General features: G+C 36.1%; 2 protein-coding genes and 1 non-coding gene across 7 annotated transcripts in view; all 3 read right to left on the bottom strand.

Moving 5' to 3' along the window:
* Positions 1 to 4501: 4501 nt before the first annotated feature.
* Positions 4502 to 4577, bottom strand: mir218b (microRNA 218b). Its single transcript, NR_030123.1, has one exon. It is a non-coding gene; the product is annotated as a microRNA 218b (primary transcript).
* Positions 4578 to 8746: 4169 nt separating this feature from the next.
* drg1 (developmentally regulated GTP binding protein 1) lies at positions 8747 to 18768 on the bottom strand. The gene is given in 9 exon segments (NM_200038.1): positions 8747 to 9122; positions 11513 to 11635; positions 13431 to 13598; positions 13679 to 13809; positions 15062 to 15231; positions 15327 to 15396; positions 15591 to 15766; positions 18263 to 18386; positions 18614 to 18768. Coding segments are annotated over 9 exon segments (1101 nt in total). The 5' UTR covers positions 18653 to 18768; the 3' UTR covers positions 8747 to 9022.
* Positions 18769 to 21558: 2790 nt separating this feature from the next.
* kcnn2 (potassium calcium-activated channel subfamily N member 2) overlaps positions 21559 to 26422 on the bottom strand; it is a 95928-nt gene continuing 91064 nt past the window's right edge. For 3 of the 5 annotated variants that reach the window (XR_012386207.1, XM_073914615.1, XM_005155638.6), the window contains one exon: positions 21559 to 25852. Coding sequence is in view for 2 of the 5 variants with exons in the window: in XM_073914615.1 (XP_073770716.1) it covers positions 25577 to 25852 (276 nt within the window). In the remaining 3 variants the exon portion in view is untranslated. The remainder of the gene's footprint in view (positions 25853 to 26422) is intronic. The other 2 variants (XR_012386205.1, XR_012386206.1) reach the window with 2 other exon arrangements.

Here is a 26422-nt window from a genome sequence, read left to right as displayed (position 1 = left end):
TGATCAGCCCATCACATTAATGCATTTAAGCATGCAGGCTGAAGTTCAGACCAACCATCAGAATAGAGATTAAAGTTGATTTAAGTCAAACTATGCAGAGTTTCAAGCACAACCTTGAAAAAAGAGAGTAAAGTTCTGTGGATGAAAATGCTTTGTTAATGCCAGAGGTCAGAAAAAAATTATCAGACTAGTTCAACCTAGCAGAAAGACAACGCTAACTTGACCAAGTTCACCAGAAGAGCATGTTTGAACAACACATTAAACCTTGGACAAGCTGATCTGCAGCGGCAGATGGGAAAAAAAACTCTACAGAGATACTCGTGTCAGCTTTAAGCCTGATAAATACTTCTGCGTGGAGTGATCAGTGTACCTTAAACATTTTCGACCATTTATACATATGCATTGTGTCTGTGCTCCTCTGGCAATAGCACCTCCAAAACACTAGCAGGCAGTGAAGTTTTTATGGTCTACTGTGTTTTATGTTTGCATCAGAAATGCGTGCAATACACAAATTACCATGTTTGTAAACATTCAAGATGCGTGCACCTTGGTTTCAGAAAAAAGCAGGAACACTAGCATTTACAGTGAGAGAATGACATCCGATGCGATACAGGTTGTTGTCTTAGAAATAAGTTATATTGATTATATATATATATATATATATATATATATATATATATATATATATATATATATATATATATATATATATATATATATTATTTACATAATGCGTTCAGCGTATTATAACAGCTTGTCACCCAGTGATAAGCACAGTAATTCGGCAAAATTAACGTTGAAGTGAGCAGCATTTATCTGACAGGTCTATCCGCGATAGCACCCTCACAATGAATATTGGATAAGACGAAATGTCCACGCATCCAGCCCTAAATACACAATCTCATTGAAGCTCCAAGTGATTTTACAAGAGAAAAGTTAAAGGCCTACAAGTCTTTGGATGCCAACAATTTAGTTCTGTGTAGTCATGTACAAGAAATAATGATCCATGATTACCAGATTCAAAACTTTGTAATGCTAAAAACCAAGGTTCTGCCTAGCCAAAGACAAGGAAAGAAGACGGAGCTTTACAGGGCCTAGGTAATCGTCAACAAGCAAAACAACTGCATTCTCACAGCGAAATGCACTTGTGTTAATTAAACTGTCCGCAGTTTAATTACCCATATTTAACTGTTTTTGCTGAGATCATTGCTGCAATCAAAAACGAGTGATGTGTATGATTCAGCATAGCGTGAACTTACCAGATATGAAATGAGAACTAAAGAGTCCAGAATTTCCAATTAGGGTGTCACTTCATTCAGCTCCCTTTTAGCCAAGGACGTCTGCAGTTGGCATTAAAAGCATTGAATTTGGCATCCTACCGCACAACACAACATGTTTCCTATTGCAACCGGTCTCTTTTTGCAACCGGGAACCCATGAAAGAGGCAGGAACGCATGGGATATTCAACTACTTTAATCATAAAGTAATCTCCATGGGGCTACTCTGATTGTCTTGTTAATTTTCGAAGGACTTGTTAAACCCTCCAGACACCGGCCTTACTCTGCTCCCACAGTTCATGGACCAGCCCACATTAGTCATCACTATCAACCTGACCAATCACATATCTTGCACTCCACATTGTCACAATAGTTTGTTTTTACTTTTAAGAGGTGTGCATCATGATCGGTGTCAGGCTATCCTGAATGGTATGCAACTGCGAAATCGAAAGGGGATCATCCACATGCACTCGATGCAGAAGTATAAATTGGACTTAAGAACAGCAAACTGAGGCTACAATTCACACAGTCTCACCAAAATTGGACAACATAAGATCATAAACAGCTTGCCTGATCTGATGTGACATTCACGTGGTTGCCCAAAGTAGGGCCCGCGGGCTAAAGTTAGCCCTTGGTAACCTTTGGTTTGCCCCACCATCCTATCTGAAAAGAGTGAGAATGATTTTGAAAGGAGTTGGGTTGAGACGAATATCTTTGGCAGAGATCGTCATTTCCAATTTAATGTAACCTTTAGTTTCATTGTTTAATTTAGGAGCTACAAAAAGCCAACTAAATCAAATGTTGTAAATGAAGCAGACTTTTAAAATGTAAATACTGTCAAATAAAGGACAATGCACAAGACATCAGCAAGCAAACCAAGGCAAAGGCAAGAGCTGCTTGACTAGCGTATTCAGCATTGAACTCTATTTGTGTTATAAATGGAATTGTTTGTTTTTACTATATTAAGTTCATAAAAAATGTTAAAAATAAAACTTCATCATTATTAATATGTTTTAAAGCTAGTTATTTTTAAAATATTAGCAAATAAATTAGGAAATAGCTAATTTAATGTAATAAAGTTTGGTATATTCAACTTCTGCACACAGCCGTCAATCAAGTTTTGGCCCTTTAGAAGAAAAAAGTTTGGACACCCCTGCTGTAGCGCCTGCAGCAGGGCAGATGTGGTTCTTTGTCTTGCTCAAGGCAAGGGACTCCTCAGTTATGGCATTGAGGGTGGAAGAGTGCACTGGTTATTCAATCCTACCTACAATCCATTGTCTGATTGTCCAACTTTCTAATCATTAGACCTATTACAGATAGATGGCTGCCATTTCTGCAACAATAATAATTTTCTCATATCACTATGGACCAAAGTGTCCATGAAAGGTTTCCAGAACCTTGTTGAGTTTTTACCCAAAGAATTAAGGTTGTTCTGAAGGCAGATAAAGTGAGCGTATGTTTTACACTCTAAAAAATGCCCAGCCATTGGGTTAAAAAATGTACTTTATATTTAATAGAAAACCCAATGTGGGTTACAACAACCTAGCATTTTTAGTGTATGTACTTTATCAGAATCAGGATCAGAAAGAGCTTTATTGCCGGGTATGTTCACACATACAAGGAGTTTGTTTTGGTGACAGCTTCTACAGTGCAACAGAATGACAGAGACAGGACAAAAAAAACAGATTATAAATATTTAAAAAAAATAAAAGTAAGTAGTGAATGCAAATATACAAATTGACAAGTGTATGTACAAGTATATCACCATATACAACGTTATATGTGCAGCTATTATGTGCAAATTGGCATGTAAAGTATGTTGTTAAATAAATGTGTATGTATACAAAAAGTAGTGAAGAATTCTTAGAGAGTAAGGAGGGTTGTACCAGTGATTCGCTCAGCAGTCCGAACTATTTGACGTAGTCTTCGGAGGTTGGATTTGGTAGCTAAATCAGACAGTTATTGACATGCAGAGGACTGATTCAGTGATGGAAGTGTAGAACTGTTTCAGCAGCTCCTTTGGAAGGTTGAACTTCCTCAGCTGAAGAAGGAAGTACAGCCTCTGTTTATGTTGTACTTCTTGTTAGCGGTGTTTGCTAAGGACACTATCTGCACTGCTATTGTCCATACTGAAGGTTAGTGATCAAAACAATCAGAATTTATATTTCTGTCATTACTGTATAATATGCACATCAGAACCATTCCCCTGACAACAGTATATATGCTGGAATAATACATAACGGCTGCTATGGTTGTGCTTTATCTTAACATTTTCATAGAGTGAATTTCCCCTTGCAGCCTTTATTGATAGATTACATCTATAGTTAAAGATTCATTCATCCACATTGTTGTTGCAATGCATCTTTTTTAACTGTTCAATGAATCATTCCATGCTCAGAAGCTTCATAAAGTCCTATAATCAGTACAAGCTTGTCTATTATACAGGCCGACTCTCAAAGGATGTAGTATGTGCACAGACACACAGATGACCAAATCAGAGTCAATTACTTTGAATATGACTGGAGCCGAGCAGTGCAACCTAACATGACCTCTGATGTTAAAACAGAGTGGTTCATTCATCTAGAGACTGACGGTAAGTGCCGCTCCGCAGTGAGCTCCACCCTTCATGAACCCCTGACTGCATTTGAGATTACATTTACTCGAACGAGACTTGCATTACTAAAACCTTTTCATCCTTTAACACTGATGTTCATGTTTTAATAGAGAAAGAAATCATTGATGAATTCAGATTCTTGCACGTTAAAGTTGATGCAACTGGAATCCGTAATGCAACAACTCTTTTTTTCAACTTTATTTTCAGTGTCTGAATATTGGGGGTGCAAAACATGTCCCCCCTTCAATGTCTTTGGTGATTATGGCTCTCATACATTTAAAATCAACATGCAGATGAGGAACTGTACAGATAAGGAAATGTCAAACCATAGCATCGGCTTTGTCAAGGAAGTGTTGGTTAATAACAGAACTAGCACTTTTAACCAGTGTGACCATTTTACTCTCGTTGTTTCATTCTTTTTTTCCATAGCTGTAAAGACTTTGACACACTCCACAACCAAAACAACACAAGGATCTTTATTCAAAATACTCATGAATGAAACAAGACATTTGGACTTCAAACAGTCTGTAGCACAAGATTTGATTCTTCAGATTGTGGATAAAATGGAAAAAAAGACAGTAAGGATAAAAAAGGCAGAAGAAAGTGCACACAAGTCTCCAAAGTGCTTGGCACAACCATGGACAGAAAGGGAACTGCATGGTTAGATCAAGCACAATGGTGTCCTGGGCAAAAGCAGAAACTCCTTCAGATTCTGGGTCAGTCATAAAGGACAAGGCAGAATAGTCCATGTACATTAAATTTCAGTTTAAAATCAAGAAGATTACAATGAAGGTTGTCTGGGAACAGGTCAGGTGTCCAGGTCTATGCGAGATGGAACCACAAAGATATAGATCACTGGTTGAAGGGAATTCAAAAAGTCTATCAGAAGATTGAGTATAGTTGTCATCGATAGTGCTCTTCATTTATCCTTCGATGTTGTATCTATTCTCAAAAGGGCTGGAAGAAACTTGAAGTCACTGGAAATGGAAAAGAGCAGTATCATAGAACTTGTACCAAGAGTGACTCTGGCACACGCAATAGGACTGATTAGGTGTTGGTGATAGACTACGACTAAGGATGTCTGCAAAATTAAAAAAAGAAAAAAGATTAGTCACAGGTCACGTTCTCACTGCAGATTCGTAGGCACCGCCCTTCCTCTGCGCAAAAAACTGCGTCAAACCCCACCCTCTTCGAAAACTCGACACCTTACCTCACTACCTATGCCCGAAAACCCTACATTTTCAACAATTTCAATGAAAAATGAAATGGAATATAAGAGTGCTCTGGAACAAGGAGTAACAAACAAGAGCGGTTTAGTAATTAAATGAGATTTCTGTCATTCAATTATTCTGAGGTTTCCAGAAAATCTATAGAAATAGAGTTTGTTGGAGCAATGGTTGTCTTGTTAAGAGACACAAGTAGTTCCTGACAGATTCCCAAACAGATCGCACAAACAAGACTTAACTTTTACTGTTGTTTTCTTTTGTAGCTTGTCAATGTCGTCTGTCTGACAGTTTTATTTAACCTAATTCTGAACTTGTTACTGCAAAACCTCTTGTGGTAAGGTATCCCAGAGAATCTCTCCCAAAATTCTGTCTAGATTTTGCTTCTCCATCTGGGTGGTAATCAAATTAACCTCATACTTGTCGTGCCCCTTGGGACATTTTAGCGGCAATGGGAAGAATAGGTGCACTAATCAACTCTAAAGGTCAAATGAACCACTTAGCCTGATGAGATGAGAGGAAACAAATATTATTAAGAATGACCATTTGGGGTGCTGAAGGAGAACGGAGGATGATGATCAGAAAGAAAAGTTGATAAAGTATGGATGAATAAAAATGCTCTACAACGTTGTTTGACCAGTATATTGGACATCTCCCTGTCCCTCTAGAGTCTATCCCTTGAATACACAACATGTTTAGAGAAAACACTTCTCACCCACTAGGCTAGTATTTTGTGTCCTTCTTGCGCAATACTCTCTTTACGATCTTTTCTTTGAAGAGCACTAGCTCAAAAATTGCTCAATTTCTAGAGTGCATGTAAACTAAGAATTGTCAGCGCAGGTCTGTGAGAAGAAAAGAAGAACAGTTAAGACATTCAGCAACTTTTGCATTTACGACTCTTACCTCAGTCTTGTAGACGAACATCTACATGAAGTCTAGTAGAGGACCTTTCAACAGGTTCCCACAGAGATGGATGTCCTCAAACTAAATTGTCACATTAAGACCAATGCCTCTTGTTCTTGCCGACTAAGATCAGCTGAAGGCGAAGTGGAGCTGCTGTTTGGAGGTGGGTGTCTGGACCGGACCTGTTAGCCAGACTGAGGGCAAACTGTCCAGGATGTCTCTCCTCCAGCACCCCCCATACTCCGCCCCTCCCTCCGCCTCCCGGGAGGGGTCCTGCAATATCACCCAGGATAGGTGGGATTGCGAGGAGAAGTTGGGTGGTGTGGGCCAAGGTACGTGTCATTGGAAGGGGGGTAGAGGGTCCAGTTCCGCAATTCATAAATATTAATATAGAGTCCTCCATCTTGAGGAGGGGGCAAATTCTTTAATTTTGTTAGAGGGGGAAGCGCTTTATTCACTTAATGGCTTTTATTAGTGCCCGGACTTCAACTCTTTCATTAGCTAAAGTGCTGCTATAATTTACAGGGGAAAGTGCAGCAGGGGAAGATGGGTGGGGGAAGGGCGGAGCTTGATGGTTGAAGCGTTGGCTTCTCTGCCATTGGTGGACGTCCCTACCATCTAAAAAAATAGACTCAAATCGATGCCTGAGTCTGCCTCCCTTTCATCCCCATGAACCCAACAACCCCTCCAGAAGAAACGAACAACATACTTTTTACGATTTTGCTGATGGCGCACTTTAAATTCTCATTGATAACATATTGCGTCTTTTAGTTATGCTTTCTTTGAGATTATTCATTTCACTGTCTGCATTAGGTATTGTTCTGCGAATTCGGTGACGTGGATGAGGCTTTTTAATCAATCATTTTGAATAGATGAAGACATTTTAGAATTTTCAGAAACAATAATGCCAAAGAAGTGTCCATCTTTCTAAACGGATTGTTAGATTTACTAAATTCAGCTGTGCCAAAGCTGCTTAAAGCAGACTGCCCAATAACTAAAATCAAAGCTCAGAGAAAAAGACGATCATTTAAAATAGTTGAGAGGGTCTTTTGACAAATTATTTCTATAGAGTTTGTGGTTATTGAAAAAAACATTTCAAGAAATTGTTTTGGAGAGAATCTCACACTCACCAAATCAATTATCCAAAGAATATTAAAAACATATTTCAGTTTGTATTATTTATGAGAAATAAATTAAGATATAAAAAATGTCATTTTCTCTGGATTTTCTGTTTACCATATTGTGTTTGTATAAACACTTTTGTTTTGTTCTGTGAACTACTGATGACATTTCTTTACATTTAAAATGATATTATAGCAGTTAACATGGTTTCTGCAGGTTTCATTGTCAAATTTAAGACTTTTTAACACCATTATGAATGAGATTTTAGACCTATAGGGGGCTAAACACTAAGGATTTTTTTATAATGGCCCGATTAGATCAATGAAATTGGGGGAAAAAACAAATGTGGTTCTTAACCAAATATTTAATGTGTTAAAAGTGTATTAATTATGAAGAAAACTACATGAATATTCATAAAATATATTTGCTTTTGGTTCAAATTAATTGAGTACAAGTCCTATTCAACCTAATGCATTTCTATTATAAAACCTTTATTTTCTTTATAAGTATTATGTCCACTCATACTTTCTACTGTAAATAGTTCTTGTGCAATTGGAAGATTATGTACAGGAATTGTGTAAGTTTTCTTTTCCGGATTAGGGAATTTAATTAAACATATTTGCTGAAAAATGTCTAACAACTGTTGTCAAACAATCATCCCTTTGCAATAAAAAATGTTATATATATATATATATATATATATATATATATATATATATATATATATATATATATATATATATATATATATATATATATATATATATATATATATATATACACACACACACACACACATACATACATACATACATACATACATATTTTTACATAGTGGATGATTGGATGGGTGTCAACCCGGTTGGGTAACATTTCAACAACTTTTAAAATTAAGACCCGTTTAAAATTATTTAAGACCTACGAGACAATATATCTGAAAATGTAAGACTTTTTAAGGCCTCAAGTTCTGTTTTTAAAATTACATTGTTAAGACTTTAAGACCCTGTGGATACCCTGGTTAAGAAGCAGTTGGTCAAAAAATAATAAACAAGATACTCTTTTCAGAAAGGCTTGCATTTGATTTATAGACAACACAAAACTACTGTTTCCACTTCAGAGCTCAGAAAGAAATCTTTGGGAAATGACCATAATTTGATCATAAATGGAAATATGTTATTTTGATCAGCTTTTCTACAAAACAGCTCGTCATTACTTAGAAAAATGTTATCAACCCTTACAGAAAAAAAAACTCTGAAAACTTGTTGACCACAGATTAAAAAAAATAGTTTATTCTTCTAGCCACCTTAGATGCAAACACACAATTTCTTTTTTTAAATGGAGATTTTTTTGGGGCACTTATCACACATAATGTCAAAATGTCCCTGGGGAATGGAGAAATTTAAGGGTATCAGTGCTTCTGTCTGGGTGTGTTTCACTCCTCATCTCATTCATCCACTAAGTGCCCTGCTTATCCAGAGTGATTGATTATCCCAGAGGGGGAGGGTATTACTTATAACCACAAGACTACTGGATAGCAGGCTGGTTACTGACTAGACATATCAGTTCATTTTGTTCATCTGGAAAATAATACAGAATACAGTCAAATGTTTTGCATCATGTATTACAGTCTTTTATTGGTTTTGCAGATGCAATTATTCTGTAACTGCATTCAAGCCATTTGTGATGCATATCCAACCATAAGGAGACACATTATTTAATCTGCTGGATGCATTTGCATGGATTAACAATCATACTTTTTCCAAGTCCAAAAATACAAATGGAGAAACAGCAAAATGGTGCCATGGGAAACCTCTGGGGCATTTATGAATGTCTTATCACTTCTAATGAGAAGTGTACTGATCATGCAAGGCATCGGAGTCCTTTTATTTCTTGACCAGCTGGATTACATCCTCATCTTCCATCACGTGGTCTTTGCCGACTTTCTGCGGGTTGTGCTTGACCGACGAGCCCCACACCAGCGCACTGCAGAGAGAAAAGAGACATGATGCTAGGCACGTTTCAACATAGCAATACTACATGCGCTCGAAATGTCTTACGTGCATAGTTTGAAATCTTCCTTCATTAACACAGGCATTTTGAAAAATCCCATTTAAAATCATTGTGATGGGTTATTTGTGTTGCTTGAAATGGAGATTTAAAAAATAACTAAATAAATAAATATACTGTGATTCTTACTAGTACAGTGACTGTCAAAATACTCTTAATTACTACATTTCTATATACAATTTCTGTTATATCTAATTAATAAATATTCCATACTTTAAGACAGAACAATTTTTTATTGGTTTTTCTCTTTTTTTTTTTTTAAAAGACAGATATAGGCATGTTGCACATTTCGGCCTGACATTTTCTTAAACAAGGATTATTAAAATCAGATGCAAAAGGAAACTGCTGAGACTTATTTCAGAAAGTTGATGTACTTCTAACTAGGGTGGACGATTCTGGCTAAAATGAAAATCACTTTGTTTTTCCTAAAATCAAGATCACGGTTTTCTCACAATTCTGTGGATGTAAAATAAAGGTTCATATGAGTCGCCTATTATTATTATTATTATTCTCAAACACTGTATAAAACAACAATATTAATATTTGGCTTATGTTCTAGTTTACCGTTGGTTAAAATGCTCAATTTTGTATAGACTTGAAACGGTGGACTTGAACAGACTTTAAATATGTCCTGAAGTTTAATTATGTTTGAGACATATGCTTTTCATTTGTCACTGACAACATTATTAAACCAGTTTTTACTGGTAAAATGAAATATGTCATTACAAAATTCCCTCTTGCGTTATATTCAACATTATATAGACTACAGTAGCTGACTCAGTAAACATTTATTTTCATGCACAACACTGTTCGCTATGAAGGAAAAACATATTAAATGCTTGTCGTAATCCTAACTCATAAATGTGATATGATCATTTAAATAATGTGTGCACGTTCGGTTTCACTTTCACTGCCAAGTGCAGCTCATGTCATGTCATCCGTCACTTTGAGGAAAAATCATACATGGAAATCTTACTTCCCACGCGGCTCCAAAACAATTGCTCTGTGCAACAATCTGAACATTATTAAAAACTTTATTATTACCTGTTATTCACAGCCTGCATATTCTGTTCACTAAAGTAGACTACACTGGCGGGCACACACGTGCCTCTCGGTAGGAAATAAACAGTGCGTCAGCTCATGAGTGATTTTGTGGCCACGAATACATCATTACATTAAGACAGAAAAGACTTTTTTTGATGAAATAAACCTTATAAATACAGTGTGTGACACATTTAACACAATTTGTCCATGTTACTGAGCAATGAATATAAAATGTGAAGACATGTGTGACCTCCTTAACGCTTCTCTCCTGACCTTAAAAACAATTGGCTGAATTGTAGAAAAGCTGAGTTAATATTGTGTGTAGGGTCGAATCGAGATCGCCATCTTCTTTTGATTAATCGTGCAGCTCTACATTTTACTGAAACAAATTATGGAGTGGTTGAACGCTAATAAATCAATGATGCTACTGGTAACTACAACAATTAAAATGCTTAATTGATAATTGAAACAAAATTCAATAAAAAAACCTGGTATCACTTTATTTTGATGGTCCCTACTGCGCATCTTGTTGACTAATATTTACATTGCAACTACATGCCAACTAATTCTCATTAGATTACAAGTAGAGTGATAGGTCAGGGTTACAGTTAGTGTAAGTTAACGTACTTTCAAAGTTTCTTATAGTCAGTTTAATGTTGAAGGAGCAGTATCAACAGATATCAAGAAGACAGTCTACTAATGGTCTAATGAGAATGAATTAGCATGTAGTTGCAATGCAACTTTTAGTCAACAAAATGTTCAACAGGGACCATCAAAATAAAGTATTACCAAAAACCCTATAACAAAAAAGTGGAAATTACACCACAACCTCTAAGTGAGGGGGAAATATTTTAATAGAATAACTTCTAAATAAAAACTAAACCTTCACTGATATACAGGTATCCTAAATAAATAAATAAATACATAAATAAAGGGCTTTTTGGACAGAATGTAGAGACAAAATCTTCCCAACAGAAGGAAGCAGAAACACACTGTATGTTCACTTTAACCTTGGAATAAAGTTCAGGATATGAGCTGATGTGTGTAAAATGTAGATAACTAGTGCTGCCATTACATCAGAGACAACGGTTATCAAGAACTGAATTCAGATCACAATGATTTTATCCTTTGGATCTCAATACAGACGAACAATGACGTCCAAAGGAAATGCATAATCACATTACATCAGAACTGACTCAAGGCAAAAACATCAATGAGATCAACTTCAGTCCACGTGCAGGAAATAAACATTAGTCACTTACTATTTGAATTCTTTGATGAGGTTTTTGTGAATCTTTAGGCAGAAGTCCTCGACAGCGGTCCTTCCGTCTGGAAGAACGACAGGTGCTGTGTAATCAGGAAGCTGTCCCTTCGGCTTTGTGTAGCTGTGAAAAATCAGTCAGTGTTATTATACATCCTGCTGAGGCTTTATGACACACAGTGCAAACTTTAAAGTCTCCCAGAGAGCACTAGACAGCAGAACACTGTGATGCATTACAGTACATTACATTACCTTCCTGCAAGCGTCTCTTAGGCTTTTTCACTCAAAATAAAGTTTCAGTAAACTGTTTCTTCAGCAAGTCACTGATTTCCCTTACAGCGATTTAATTAAGTTGCCTAAAAATATATATGTATTTATTTAGCTCAACCAAAAATGAACATTTACACAATACTCATTCTCCCTCATGTAGCTACAAACCTTTGAGTTTCTTTCTTCTGTTGAACAGAAAAGATTATATTTTGAAGATAGCTACAAACTTGTATTGATAGATGTGTAGTATTTGGTTTTTCCCTTATGTGGAAGTCAATGGTATAGAGGTTTTAGCCGTCTTTAGAATATCAATGTTACGTCACAGCTATTTTAAAACACTTGGAAATTCCAATAGTTTTCTGCAGGAGCGTTAATCTCTGTGAGCCTATAAATCATTCAGGTATAATGAAATAGTATAGTACATTACTGAGAGTTTACAGTCTGTGCTGATCTTGGATCATTACACATTTGCAGATGATTTAAAGCGGAGCTATTAAGCCTCTTTTTACTAGATGCAAAATAAGTCTCTGACGTCCCTAGAGTGTGTTTGAAGTTTTAGCTCAAAATACCTAACGAATCGTATTTTATAACTCCTTGAAACTGAAACTTTCAGGCTTTCACCAGAATTGTGCAGTTTTGGTGGCTCTCTCTTTAAACTCAAATGACATTGAGCTGCAAACACCTATGCTTTAGCATAGAAGCAGATTCAAAGAATGAATGTTCTCTCTATCAATGACTGAAGGCTAAGGAGGAGGCAGTCTATGGAGCCTACAGTGTTCATTTGTGCATCCCAAAACTCAGCATTTAAAATGTCTCTTAGTCGCTCACATTATCTTTAGCAAGTATGGTGAAAACACTAATGGTGGACAGCTGCTTCTCACTCAGGGCTGTTTATGTCACTAAGGACAGATTGACACCATGGGGTGGGGCTTTCCTCCCTGATGACATGCTCAAAGTTTTTATCAAGTGTGATAATAAAAAAGGTAATTATTATTATTTTTTTTTATTTGAAGCTGGCTATATTCACACACTGTTGCCACATAACTGTGCCCAAACTCCTTATGGAAGTGATTTTTGCACAATAGGTCCACTTTAATGAGAGGTTTTTGAGATGCATTTAGAGGACTGACCAACAGGTGGCGCCAGGATGTTGCGTTTCAAAAAACACTGAACACTTTGAAACACTGAATCATTTCACCAAGCAATTGTTTCGGTTGATTTAAAGCTTTGATTCTTCCATTTTTACTTTTATCATCTCAGTTTTCACAATTAGATGTTTTTTGCAGTTTACACTATGATGTCATATGGATGTGAATTATGTGTTCAGTTTTTAGGTATACGCAAATATGTACTACAGGACTGTAGTGTTTCTTAACAAGAGAAGTCACCAATCTCGGTCCTGGAGGGCCGGTGTCCCTGCAGGGTTTAGCTCCAACTTGCTTCAACACACTTGCCTGGGTGATTCAAGTATACCTAGTAACACCTTAATTAGCTTGTTTAGGTGTGTTGGATTAGGGTTGGAGCTAAAAATCTGCAGGACACATACCTTCAGGAATAAGTTTGGTGACCACTGCTTTACGAAGTGAAAAATCATCAAACTCCGCTGTCATGTAAAAAATTGCTCCCAGAATGCAGTGAAGGTAACTCACATGCGCACTAGTTGCAGGTAATCCCAGATCTTTTCCAACAGGTCATCAAAGTTCCAGCGGTGGTGAGCGGAGATGGGCACGCAGTGAGGGATTTTGTAGATAACGTCCAGCTCCTCGATGGAGATTTGGTCGATTTTGTTGAGGACATAGATGCAGGGAATGTAAACCCTAGAGGAGGAAAACCAGCATGTGAAAATCTCTTCTGAAGTGAGAACGCTTGAGGATTGAGGTTGAGAATTTGCTCCTACCGGTTTCCCTCCACCACGTCAATAAGGTCATCGGCTGTAGCGTCGCTGCGTAGGGTAATATCTGCATTGTGGATCTTATACTCGGAAAGGATGCTTTTGACAGTGTCACCGTCCAGCTCACTTTGGGCACACTAAAACAGAAAGACACAATGACAATTGCAAACACAACTTATCTGATGAATGACAGACATTAAAAGATGGAAGCACATGTGATTCTGGCCTACTGGAACAGAATTGTAGCCAAAATAAACAATATTTTTGGACTGGACATAGATATAAAACCCTTTGTCCCTTCTTCTGAGTTTTCCTTGCAAACTAATCAGGAACAAGTATGAACAACGACTCCTCTGCCTGTTAACTTTTGCTGTCAGGAAGAACATTTTGATGTCATAGATCAATGATAAGCTCCCTTCCTTAAGAGGATGGCATTCAATAACTCAAGAGATTATTCCCCTGGAATACTTAACATGTCTAAGCCACTCCACAACTGATATATTTATTCGCACTTGGACACCATATCTGGACAGTATAAACCTTGCTTTATGTGACATTTTGAAACTCGGAATGACAATGTCCGTATAGACATTCATTCTTGTTTTCTGTTTTCATCAAACTTTTCACTCTTCCTGCCATATTGTAATGTTTATAACATAATAGCTTATGGCTTTGGCCATATGTATATTTTAGTATATGCAGTTGTGTTTTGTGTCAGGCATTTTATGTTGTGTTTGTATTTTTGTTTTGTGTATGTCAAAAAAGAAAAAACAAATAAAAACATTTAAAAAAAAAAGAAAAGAAAAGATGGAAGCGAACATGCTGAGGCAAGCAAAAAGGCATTAACAATATGGCTAAAACTAATGAAATGATTAAAAAAATTATAAAAAAAATATGCCAATTCTGTTCATGTTATGAGAAACTGATTAGTGTCAAAAAAATGTGTATTCTCTTTTACGATATACATATAAGTCAAATTGCTTTTCAAATGATAAATGTAAAATTAAACTTTGGTAAAAAAATAGATAAAATCATTGTATCAAAAGGACATTTATAAATAATGTAATATAAATGATAATAAACCCTTTAATATTTCACAATATTAATTAATAAAGTACTGATATAGCCATAATTTACTTACAACTAAATTAAGAACAGTGTATTAGATTATGTAATTTGGAAATTAGTACTGGACAAATATTATAACTGCAATGATAGACATATTGATTTTTAAAAAATGGAGAAAAAAAGCTAATAAAAATGCATTTTGTAATATTATTTCATTACATATAATTATATTAACTTTACATCAACAAACATTTGAAACTTTTTAATACCCAAGTGTGTAAATGTATGCAATAAAGAGCTAATAGTACACTGAAGTCATACAGTGGCAGTGAAGTTGATTCCGCCCTTGTCTTTCTTCTTGAAGCCAATATTTGGTGGTTGCTTGTTGAGCCGAATACCAAAACCTTCCAACTCGTGTTCAATAAGCTTCTTGTGTCCGAGGGGCTTCAGTACATCCAAGACAATCAGAATCAGGTTACAAGTGCGAGCAACTGTTGGAATGAAGAAAAGTTTAGGGAAATGCCAATTAAAAAAACAGAACTGCACTACAAGTGTCTTGTTATTATCTGTGTTAACAGTCTATTACCAGCAATGACTTGTCGTCCTCTTCCTTTGCCGTCTTTTGCCCCCTCAATGATACCTGGGAGATCCAGAAGCTAACAAAGAAAATAAGAAACACACCATTAAAACGATAGACCTTACATTCAGAATGCATCATTTATGTCAGTCATTCAGCAAGGTTGTACACCTACTTTACAAAATGATGAATCACTAAATCATGTTATACCTTTCAACACTGTCCAAACGCAACTTAATCAGGTATGTAATGGACTACTGCAAAATGGTTCACCTGGATTTTCGCTCCTTTGTAACGGATCACTCCTGGTACAGTTGTCAGTGTTGTGAATTCATAGGCAGCCACTTCAGAATACACACCAGCCAAGTTACTCAGAAGAGTGGATTTGCCTACTGATGGGAAGCCCACAAAACCTATTCGGGCATCACCGGTTTTAGCCACATCAAAACCTGAGGGGGGAAAAACCAGGTTGGTGAAAAAATGAAAGCCATAATTGACTCTGGAGCTCCTGTTAGACAATAGAAGCATGAAACTTCAAGACAAGATATGAACCCCTTTTTATAGACTTAAACCATGTTTAATCCAAAGTTTAAAAAGAATACACAGTGCACTAATTCATCCCATTTATTTAATTTGATCATTTTTAAACTGACAATTTATCAATAAAAATGAAAGTTGCTGCAACACTTAAGCAATTGCATGTCAAGTTTTCTTGCTTGTAGGCATGCCATCTCCAGAACGCAAGTTATTTTTTATTCCTGGTTTGTATTTCAAAACACAATGTTGTGAGTTCTTGGACGCAAGTTTACCAAATGATTTTGATTACAGCTTGAAAATAAAGAAATCAAAAAAGCAAACATGAGTACTTTAATCATTTACAACACAATACTATTATTACAATACTTCTAATTTTGCATAATTATTTCATTTGTAAAAATAATCACAAAATAAATGTGAAAATTATTATAGACCTTTTGAGTTTGTCCAATTGTCAAAATAGATGAAAATATGAAGGCCTGTCACAATAATCAATATATCGACTTGCAAAACTTTGAGATGACCTCAATAATTTTACCTGCTAAAATATACATTTACAATTCATAAATAACCTTAAAGCCATCTTACATTGACATTTACATTCTACCTTACCAGTGTCGAAGTTTATCATGGAACATTTATCTATAATATAATAGCATATATGTAGCCGCTATGTCCCTAGAACCAATCAGAAGGCATGAATCGAATCATATGTTTTCAATTTAACGACACGCTGATACACCGGCTTTTATGAGGAGACTTTATTCCACTTTTACTTGAGATTTTAAAAGATGGAGTTTGATGAACTGGATGAGCTTGTTCGACTGTCAGTGAATGGCAAATAAAAACATCCCTTACCTTTAAACTGTGTGCATTATAAGAAAAAGAAAACACACTGTACATTTGGAACTGTGGATATATTCATAACGTTTTTTTTTTTTTTTTGCGTGCAGTGACGCTATAAATAGGTCCTATTTACTACACATTAAACAGCAACTCCATTTCATGAAAGACGAAGTAAGGATGTCGTTCTTTTATCCCACATGGATGCTATGAGGATAAACAAGACACGAAAAAGAGACAGAGACCTTGATTATGGTGAGAATGAATGAATGAATGACAGCTTCTAAAACTGTCTGACAGACATCCCCTTTTTGCCCAGTAGGCCTACCTTGTGTTTTATTTGTTAATGTTAGCTATTTTTTAAAAATAATAAATATAATGTATAAAACTATACATAATATTTATATCTTGATATTACTTATATATCTGATAAGCGTTTTATATTCATGGACAATGCAAAGATAATGATGTTTCACAATGTTTTACACTACGTTTAGTTTGCAATGTTTACTGTGCTCTACTTACAATAACATCAGAAATGACAACAGATTGTTAAGCTTTAATAAATTTCAATTTTAATGTTAATGATTAATGCACTTACTTGACAGATTTCATTCATTCATTTTCTTTCTGTTTAGTCCCTGGTTAATCAGGGGTCGCCACAGTGAAATGAACCGCCACTTACTTGACATGTTTATGTATTTATAATTTTCGGTGTTTTGTGCAATGCGCTATATGTTAGGGTAAATTATTCTTTAGTGATTCTAATTACACTTTCTTGGTGGATTTAGGGGTTTTTGCAAAAAAAAAATAAATAAATAAAAGCACAAGTGGATTTAGCTGGTTTTGACGCAAAAGAAAAACTACCTTGTTAAAAAAAATATGTCTAAAGTGACATTTTTGAAAAAATGTTATTTTATTTACTAGCTAATAACCTTTTTTATTATCTATAAAATTAAACTTCTGAACCTAATTATAGAAGCCTGATAGAAAATGCTCATTTACAAAAAAAGAGGTCTTGTGGATTTAGACAAGAGGGTTTTGCATATGAACTCTTCATATAAACAGTCGCATAAAACGATTTTAAAACTACAACATTGCTTATCGCAACAATTTCTGTGACAATATATCACACAACAAAACTCCTTATTGTGACAGGCCTAGGCAGTTTATGAAAAGCTAGTAAAACACTAGAAAAACTGCTCCCTTGCATAACTAACCAAAAGTTACCATGATTTAAGCAAATGGATTATCATCACAGCAAATACGACTTACTAAACAGTAACCATGCTTGATTTGTTTTATTTGTAGTAAACCCATGGTTAATCTTGAATACCTTGAGGACAATAGTGCCACCTCACTGCACCCAGATTTAAACACTTCATTGAAAGTCTACTGTTTAACAGATGAAACCACCATCTCTTAAACTAACGATTAAGGGGTGTAAGAAAAAGTTGGATAAAAGTTTAGCAATACCAAACTTCCCCTTTTGAAGAGCCTGTGAATGTAAATAGCTGTCTGATGTGATGAGAGGCAGGTGTAGGTGATGATAGTGCAGTACCAACCCTCTCCAGTGCCTCCTCCACTGCCTCCTTTAGGGGTGATGAGTTCTCTCCTCAGTTTGGCTAATCTGGCCTTCAGGAGCCCCAGATGATGAGCGGTGGCCTTATTCTTCTGAGTCCGAGCCATCTGCAGCACACAGCCCGTTCAGAAAACCGCACATTCACGATGACAATATCAACATAACAACAGATTTCCACAGAGTTCAACATTGTATAGGATTTAAATGGTCTGTGTATTAAATGTCCAGTTTATTTCTGAAATAAGGTACAGCAGGACAGACTGTTGAATGGGTTTGGCGCTAAAATGCTAACAGCCGTTTTTCATAAAGTAATTCACTGTAAATGTCAACCCACCTCGTTCTCGATTTCGGCTATTTTGGCCAGTAAACTCATTTTGGCGTTGGTCCTTTCAAAGTTGTATCTTGAGAAAATTAAAAATCAGTGTTTTCGGAATTACGCAGCTATTTAGCTCAAAAGCACACGGTTGTCATGCTTTGCCGGGAGTTCACGGCCACGCTTCGTGTTCCCGCGATACTTCGGCTCTTCACGTGGCTGTGACATGATGAGGAGGGCTCCGTCTTCTGGTAAGGAGCAAATAATTCCAAGATACTTGAGGAAAAGAAATGCGCCAATAAAGATGGATAGATAAAGGCTGTTTTGATTAAACACAAACACATTTGTGGCAGGGAAAGTACTGTGAACCAAACTAAGACTGTATGAATTCAACATGATTCAACAATTAATTTTTAACAGGAGCCTAATTCACATTTCGGAAGATGTGGTAGATATTTTTGTACAAGAAACACATGTTAATAAAGAAACATAGGCTTCTGAAAATGACTGTTCTGAAAGAAAAAAAACAAAGACATTTATGACAGGGAAGTTATGTGAACCGTAAACCCAGACTATAAATTCAACATGATGAGGAAAATTAAGCTGTTGTTCAACCATTAATAATAAACAATAAATAAACACTCACCCTCAGGTTATCCGTGTTGGTGATTCCCTCAGCAGAACATTGAAAAATGTATTTTTAGATATTCATAAAAAAGTACAATACATAAAAGATTTATCTGTACAAAACTGATTTAGCTTATCTTTTCTTTAATCCAGTCTCAGCCAACATTCCTAAGACTGAATAATGCCAGTGTGTTAGACCTCATGTGAGCTGATGCTGTTTGTTTACAATGAAGATGAGCGCAGTTTCAGCTAATAATGAGGAAAAAGGTCATCTGCATCTTAAATGGCTGGATGGGCAAATTCACAAGTTAAAAATAGTACAGTAATTTCTAATGTCTTCCAACCATACTTTAATACTTGAATTAATCTGTTGTGATAATAGTATAGTTGCTGTGGTAATACAGATATAATATGAACAAATTACCCAATACTGTACTGTTTTCTAGAAATATATATTTACAAAAATACACTACAGTTTGCTGTAGTATAACAACTAAAGTGGGCGTCACAGTGGTGCAGTGGTCAGTACGATCACCTCACAGCAAGAAGGTCGCTGGATCAAGCCTCGGCTGGGTCAGTTGGCGTTTCTGTGTGGAGTTTTCATGTTCTCCTTGTGTTTGCGTGGGTTTCCTCCGGGTAGTCTTGTTTCCCCCACAGTCCAAAAGACATGTGCTATAGGTTAATTGGGCAAGCTAAATTGTCTGCAGTGTATGTGTGTGTGAATGAGTGTGTATGGATGTTTCCCAGTGATGGGTTGCAGCTAAAAGGGCATCTGCTGCGTAAAACATATGCTGGATAAGTTAGTGGTTCATTCTGCTGTGATGACTAATGAATAAATTTATAACACAGTTCATGATATTCATTCACTATAAATAACAATAGTATTTTTTCTTGTGGGTTATCCTGTTAGGTTCTATCTTTTTTTGTGTGTGTAATTGTAACAGTTTTTGTTAAATCAAACCATCCAAATTGCATGATGAACCTACATTTTTACATGTACTTTTAGTTTAATAATCTTTTATATTTAATATTCCGTTTTTACATGGTACTAAATTACTTGTATGCAGCATGTCTATTTATTTTTTGTATAAAATATTATTTGCAAAATTGAGACAGTCATTAAGATTTACTTATGAGCAAATATGAGAAAAAGTGTTTGCCCCTAATAATTTATCACATTTTAATGTTTCAGATCATGAAACAAGTTTAAATACATGTCAAAGTTAACATAAGTAAAGACATCATACAGTTTGAAAATGTTTATTATTATAATTTTTAAGTGAAAACAAAACTGCTTAGCCCTGTGTGAAAGTGTTTTTGCAGTCTGTATATATGTTAGTCACAAAATTGCTCATGACTAGTTGTGCTTGTTTTTTTAAGTAATGTTATATAAATATATATATATATATATATATATATATATATATATATATATATATATATATATATATATATATATATATATATATATTGTATAATTTATAATAAGTCTCCACTTCACTTCCTAATCTGCAATTGCCTCTCTGGATATACCACTAACTGTACTCAAAAAAAAAAAAAAAAAAAAATTACTAATACTTTACTTCTTAGACTTTACAGACCTGAAACTTGCCTATAGCACTTATTCATTGTTGCTCTTATAGTTGTGTAAATTGCTTCCTTGTCCTCATTTGTAAGTCGCTTTGGATAAAAGTGTCTGCTAAATGACTAAATGTAAATGTACCAAGCACCAACCATAATGTTTAGTATAGCATTAACACTCTTACTATACTCAATTAAAGTTTGGATGTGTGCCTTTCATTTTGAAAGCTTCTATGTCGATCTCACTATTTCTGTACATTTATTGCACAGTCCCTCATTGACCGAGATCATATGGTATGCTGTGTGCATGCAAGAAGAACAGGGAAAGCATAACTCACTATGACAATGTTGTTTCCAATTTACCACTGGTGTTGGATGAACTGTCATGAATCTAGATACATTTAGAGCACAGAAGTCCTTTTTTAGAAGACACTTGGCGCCTTTTTTGACAAAAAAAATAATAAACATTTTTTCAGAACAATTAACCCCTTTTGAATTATAGCATAACTGTTTCTGGACCATTTATAAGAAATAATAATAAAACATAAAAATCAATCAGTCAATCAATGATTAAAAATATATTAGTTAAAACAAGCAGAACTCATGAAGTGCAATTGTATGTAAGTAATATACTTAGACATTAAATATCCATCATTTCAAAAATGGTAATCATAAACAAAAAATAAATAACTGTAAAAAACACATAGCTAACATAACATAAATTAGACATCAAAATTAATGCTCACATACACACACAGTTATTTTTCTGTTAAATAGTTTTGTTTTATTTGTTATATTCATTTTGCATACAGTATTTTATCACTCATAGTTTCTATGTTGGTGAAATTGCTGGATCCACCATCATTTCGTTAGGTTCTTGTAACCCCATAATGACATTGCACTCTGGGATGTTGTTGTTGCTGGGCCAAGTTATGAAATGCACCAATATATCCAACATGAACCCATCGTATATCTTTAGAATCTAAAGTGCACAGATCTATCAATAACATGCTATCAGTAAATGATAGTAAAGTAAGGTGAACTGGTCATCTTCTCTCCTACAATAAATAGTCCTGCAGTTATCAGTTCTTTGCATCAGACAGACATTTGCGTACTGAATGGCACGAGACCGACTGATCAGAAAATAAGCATGAAACTCCTTTATTTTGAATTGTGCTGTGAATTCGTTTGACCTTTAACACCAGTTAGAAAAACAGAGGCTGAATTCGACGGATATGCCAGAAGGCCATCCTAGAGAAATCCATTACAGTGCAAAGGTACAGTTCAGCTTACTGGGAGATCTTAAAATGTCTTCACACTAAGCAGGTTTGGCTTGAATAAAATTAACTCCGGGCATATTGCTCTGCTAGTAGGGATAAGTATTGCTATCAGTTCTAGTGATTTGATTTTTTAATTAGATTAACATGATTTCAATTCAATTAGATTTAACCATATTTCATTTGAAATAGTGTATATAGAGTCACCGATTATTGTGGGGTCTGCTGTTGTGTTTTTTTTTCTTTTTTTCTTTTTGTAGACACAGTATTAGCTCTTGCAGGCACAACCTGCAAAAATCTGTGGTTTCTGTTGACCTCGTCTATATTATTACATTTAATTCTAATGTTTTTAAAATACTTTTCAAATTTCAGTAGGTGCTCCTTTAATGGGGTATATGCACACAAATTCTTCATTTCAGTCAGCCAGCCCCAGGGCTTCCGGTTAATTTTCATCCCATACAAAATCGCTGCGGTTAGGATCTGATTTCTTTAAAAAACAGCGATTTTCACTGCCTGGCTGAGATATGATATAAAACCGGTATCAGACCAAACAAGAAGCACTGCATCAAGTTTTATTTTTCTGTGCCATGTCTTTAAAATATGGAAATTAATTTTACCCTAGTATTATCAATGGAGTTTCTGCTAGCCTGCTGCTAATGATGGTGCCTGTGTGTAAACTGTCTTTTTATACTTTAACAACCAAATGGATGCTTAAGTCTATTTAACTGATTATATTTGAATTACATTACAACATTGATGCTGTAAAAGGAATCCATAAAACTGAAAATACTCACAAATTTTTTAATGAAAGTTCATCATTGGCTAAAAATACTAGCTGTACATATAGCCTATTAGCTACCATGACCTTCTGTCATGATTCTTTTTGTTTCACTTTAACCTTTTAACTTCCACTTCTTTGGTTTAATTGTGACACCACTCATTGCTAATTTTTCTATTATTATTTTTTTATTAAAGAGTTAAAGGCATAGTTCATCCAAAAATGAAAATGATCTCATTATATTCATCTGCTTTTCAATCTATTTGATTTAGTTTTTTTGTTAAACACAAAAGAAGATATTTTGAAGAATGCTGGTTGCTGGGACCAATCAACATCCATAGTTGGAAAAAAGATTGCAATGGAAGTCGATGGGTCCCAACAACCAGCATTTTCAAAATAACTTCTTTTGTATTAACCAGCCCCTATTATGGGTTGTTGAAAATGACCTTCCATGCAGTGTGCAACAACGCTCTAAGTAAAAGAAAACATTCAGCTGAGGTTTAAATCCGAAAGAGCACCTTGTTTAAAACTAACAATTTTTTAATAAAAGATTCGACTGATTCGTTTAAATTATTTTGTCTGTTTGTATTGATGTCGACAAGAAACAATACCAAATATGAAGTGCCAGATCGGGTAAACTGTAAATGCGCCTTTTCCTTCAGACAATAGCAGTGCAGGTGTGTGTGGGACTGATCAGGACTGAAGATAAGTGAACATTCTAGTGATTAATGCAGAAATCTACCCTGCAACGGGGGATTTGTCGGGCGTCTGTTAAAGGAAAGATCAGAAAAGACTTTTGATGTATGGGAGTCTTTTAGAGCTTACCGGGATCTTTACAGTACACGAATCAGTTCCTTCCTTCATTTCAAAAGTGTAAGTAAGTGCGATTAAAATGGTTGCCTACTTGTTTCCTCGAGCTTGCAAAATATGCATTTAATTGTGTTAGTGTTACTTGTACGCTGCTTGTACTGTATCTGGTCAACTCTTTATATTCTCATATCATGTCTAAAGCCATGCTAAAAATGCAAGGCGTGTCGCTGTCTTCACGGATTCAAATGTGTTTGTGAGCTCGCGATCCTCTGCTGTTTGTCGTTGCTATGGCCACCGTCAGCTGTTCCTACACGTGTGGCCGTCAAGTTTCGAAATAGTTCAGCTTTTGCCACTGTGTGGATTAATACTAAATGTTGTTGTTGTTTTTACTTATGGTTAGGAACATAGTAATAGGCTGGTGTTTAACTGCATTGCTTTGATGAACTCTTGCATTGGGCTCACAAATACACTCTGCACTACTTCAACAATGTTGATAAGCCGTGGTGGGCGTTTCTCTCTGTCTCGCGCTGAACACACTCGACCAATCACAATACACTGGGTCATCAGAACGCTGCCATTTGAACCTTTGAGCACACCAAGCAAGTATACAAGTTAAAAATGACAGTGTGATTGCTAAGTGAACTAAAAGAACCACAAACTACAAGTGTGAACAAATCTTTAAGATCTCCCAGAAGACTATCCATTTCCTTACTTTCTGTCCATGTTTAAAGCTTTGGTTCTGTTCCACTTACAAACTCAAACACATTTTTTACCACACATCCTTCGAGAAAGACATACGCATTTGGAGGTGTGCTTGTCCTCGTTATTATACAAAAATAGGCATTTCCAAACATATACAAGATAGTTGCTGCTCTTAAACAGATCTACGTCTGTGAATAGCATTCAGTAGATCTGGTCTCATTTAAGCACAGAGCACAGTGAACCGAGAAGGTTTCCTCTCAGCTGCTCCATAGAGATGCGTCAATTGCCATCGGAACTAATGGAGAGTTTGAAACGTTGGTGCAATAACCGCAGCGATCTAACAACTACATTGTAAGCACAGTCATTTCAGTAGAGGTCTCATTGCTGCCCTTGCCGTAGCCTACACAATCATTATCGTTGTACATTCTGGCCATTATCCTATGACTAAAGGTGTCTTTTTTATTTGAATGAGCAACATAAATTCATATTATAGTCAGTAAGCATTGAAGTGCATTGATAAAAAGTGCAAGTATAGATTCAGATGCATTCATTTCGAGAGGAGTAAATTGTTTTGCAACATGGCCCCCGGAATAGTCACTTTTAGAGGGCTTACAACAGAAGAACACTACAGCTGATGCCGTTTCTAACCTAAAAGATATATGCTTTCCTTTGAGAGTGTAAATCTAGGGGTTTCGCTATTTGGACAGGAAGGGGACGCATTCCTCATCTGCCCCTGTCTTGGGTTCAGACATGCTATTAGTTCCTCGATAAAGAGTTATTAATGCCTGTTGATTCAAGAAACAGGTCAGATCTCATTCACATATACAGAGACAGACAATTCTGTAGGAAGCACTAGTCTGGCACTGTTTGGCGCCATTTGAGGTCGTCACATTGCTTTCCTGAATTAAGTCCCGCAGGAAGGACTTGCTCACCTGATAGCCCCATCTTTCCATCATTAGTTACTGAGAAAAGTCTCTCTGTGATCCTGTCAACAGAGAAACAGCATCATTTATTGAGGTAAAAAAAAAACAAATCGACAAGATATGTGTGGAAGATATCCATTTCAAATGCATTATCCACAGTAACCTCTGATGGTGCCATCAGAACTTGGATAATACTTTATTGAAACCATAAGGCTTTACAGTAAAATGCAACTTGGCCATATGATGGCGAAAGTCTTCTCCGGAAATGCCGGCTGGGCGGTCAGCTCTAGCTGCTCTCGGATGAAGTGGGAGGCGCGGTGGAAGACGATCTGCGCCGGGAGACAGACTGCGAGCGCTCGTGGCTGTGTTTGTCGTATGGCTGGAGTTGCACCTCCAGGAAGTCCCGGTGTTGCTGGCTGATCACCTGACTGATGAGGCCCGGGAGTGCCTGTAAGTTGCTGAGCAAGGTCTCAAGTTTGGTCTCCAGCAGTGCAATCCTCTTTTCCATGTCCTCGCCTCGCTCGTTCAGGTCCGAGACCAGGTCGTACATGACGTTTTGAGTCTGAGATGAAGCGAGGGAGAAGTTAGAGTTAACAGACATTCGTACATGATCACTCCAACAGTCTGGTACAATAAGTCTAGTGCGGCGCGATCAATATTTATAAGACCTCTTTTATCATCTGACAATAAAAGATGACAAAATCAGTCATGTCACAGAGGACATGTCAAACCCAGCGGCATGTGGCAGGCGTTCTAAAAAAGGGCTCGATTGATGGATTGTCCTGATGAGAAATGAAGTGCGCCGTCCATATTTTTAGACATCTCAATTCCCAGTTCCGACGACATAAAAGGTCTTTCATGACATTGCATCATGCGCACAAACTTCAGACTCAGACGTCTAGCTACAAGCAACTCAGAGTACCTAACAAACAAAAAACAAGAACCTTGAACCTTGCAAAAAAACATGAACCTGTATTTTTTGCATTGTAATCAACTAAAAATACACACGTTCACTCGTGTTTGGCCATACCAGGAATTTGACCAATGCTTTCTCAATATCGGTAGAAATATTGTTAAAATTAATGTTAAAAGTATTGATCAGCCAAAACTGAAAATTCTGACATCATTTACT

This window comes from Danio rerio, chromosome 10 (assembly GCF_049306965.1).
Source record: "Danio rerio strain Tuebingen ecotype United States chromosome 10, GRCz12tu, whole genome shotgun sequence".
Classification (NCBI taxonomy): domain Eukaryota; kingdom Metazoa; phylum Chordata; class Actinopteri; order Cypriniformes; family Danionidae; genus Danio; species Danio rerio.
The sequence above is the reverse complement of the archived record's forward strand: the minus strand, read 5'-3'. Positions and strand labels throughout refer to the sequence as shown.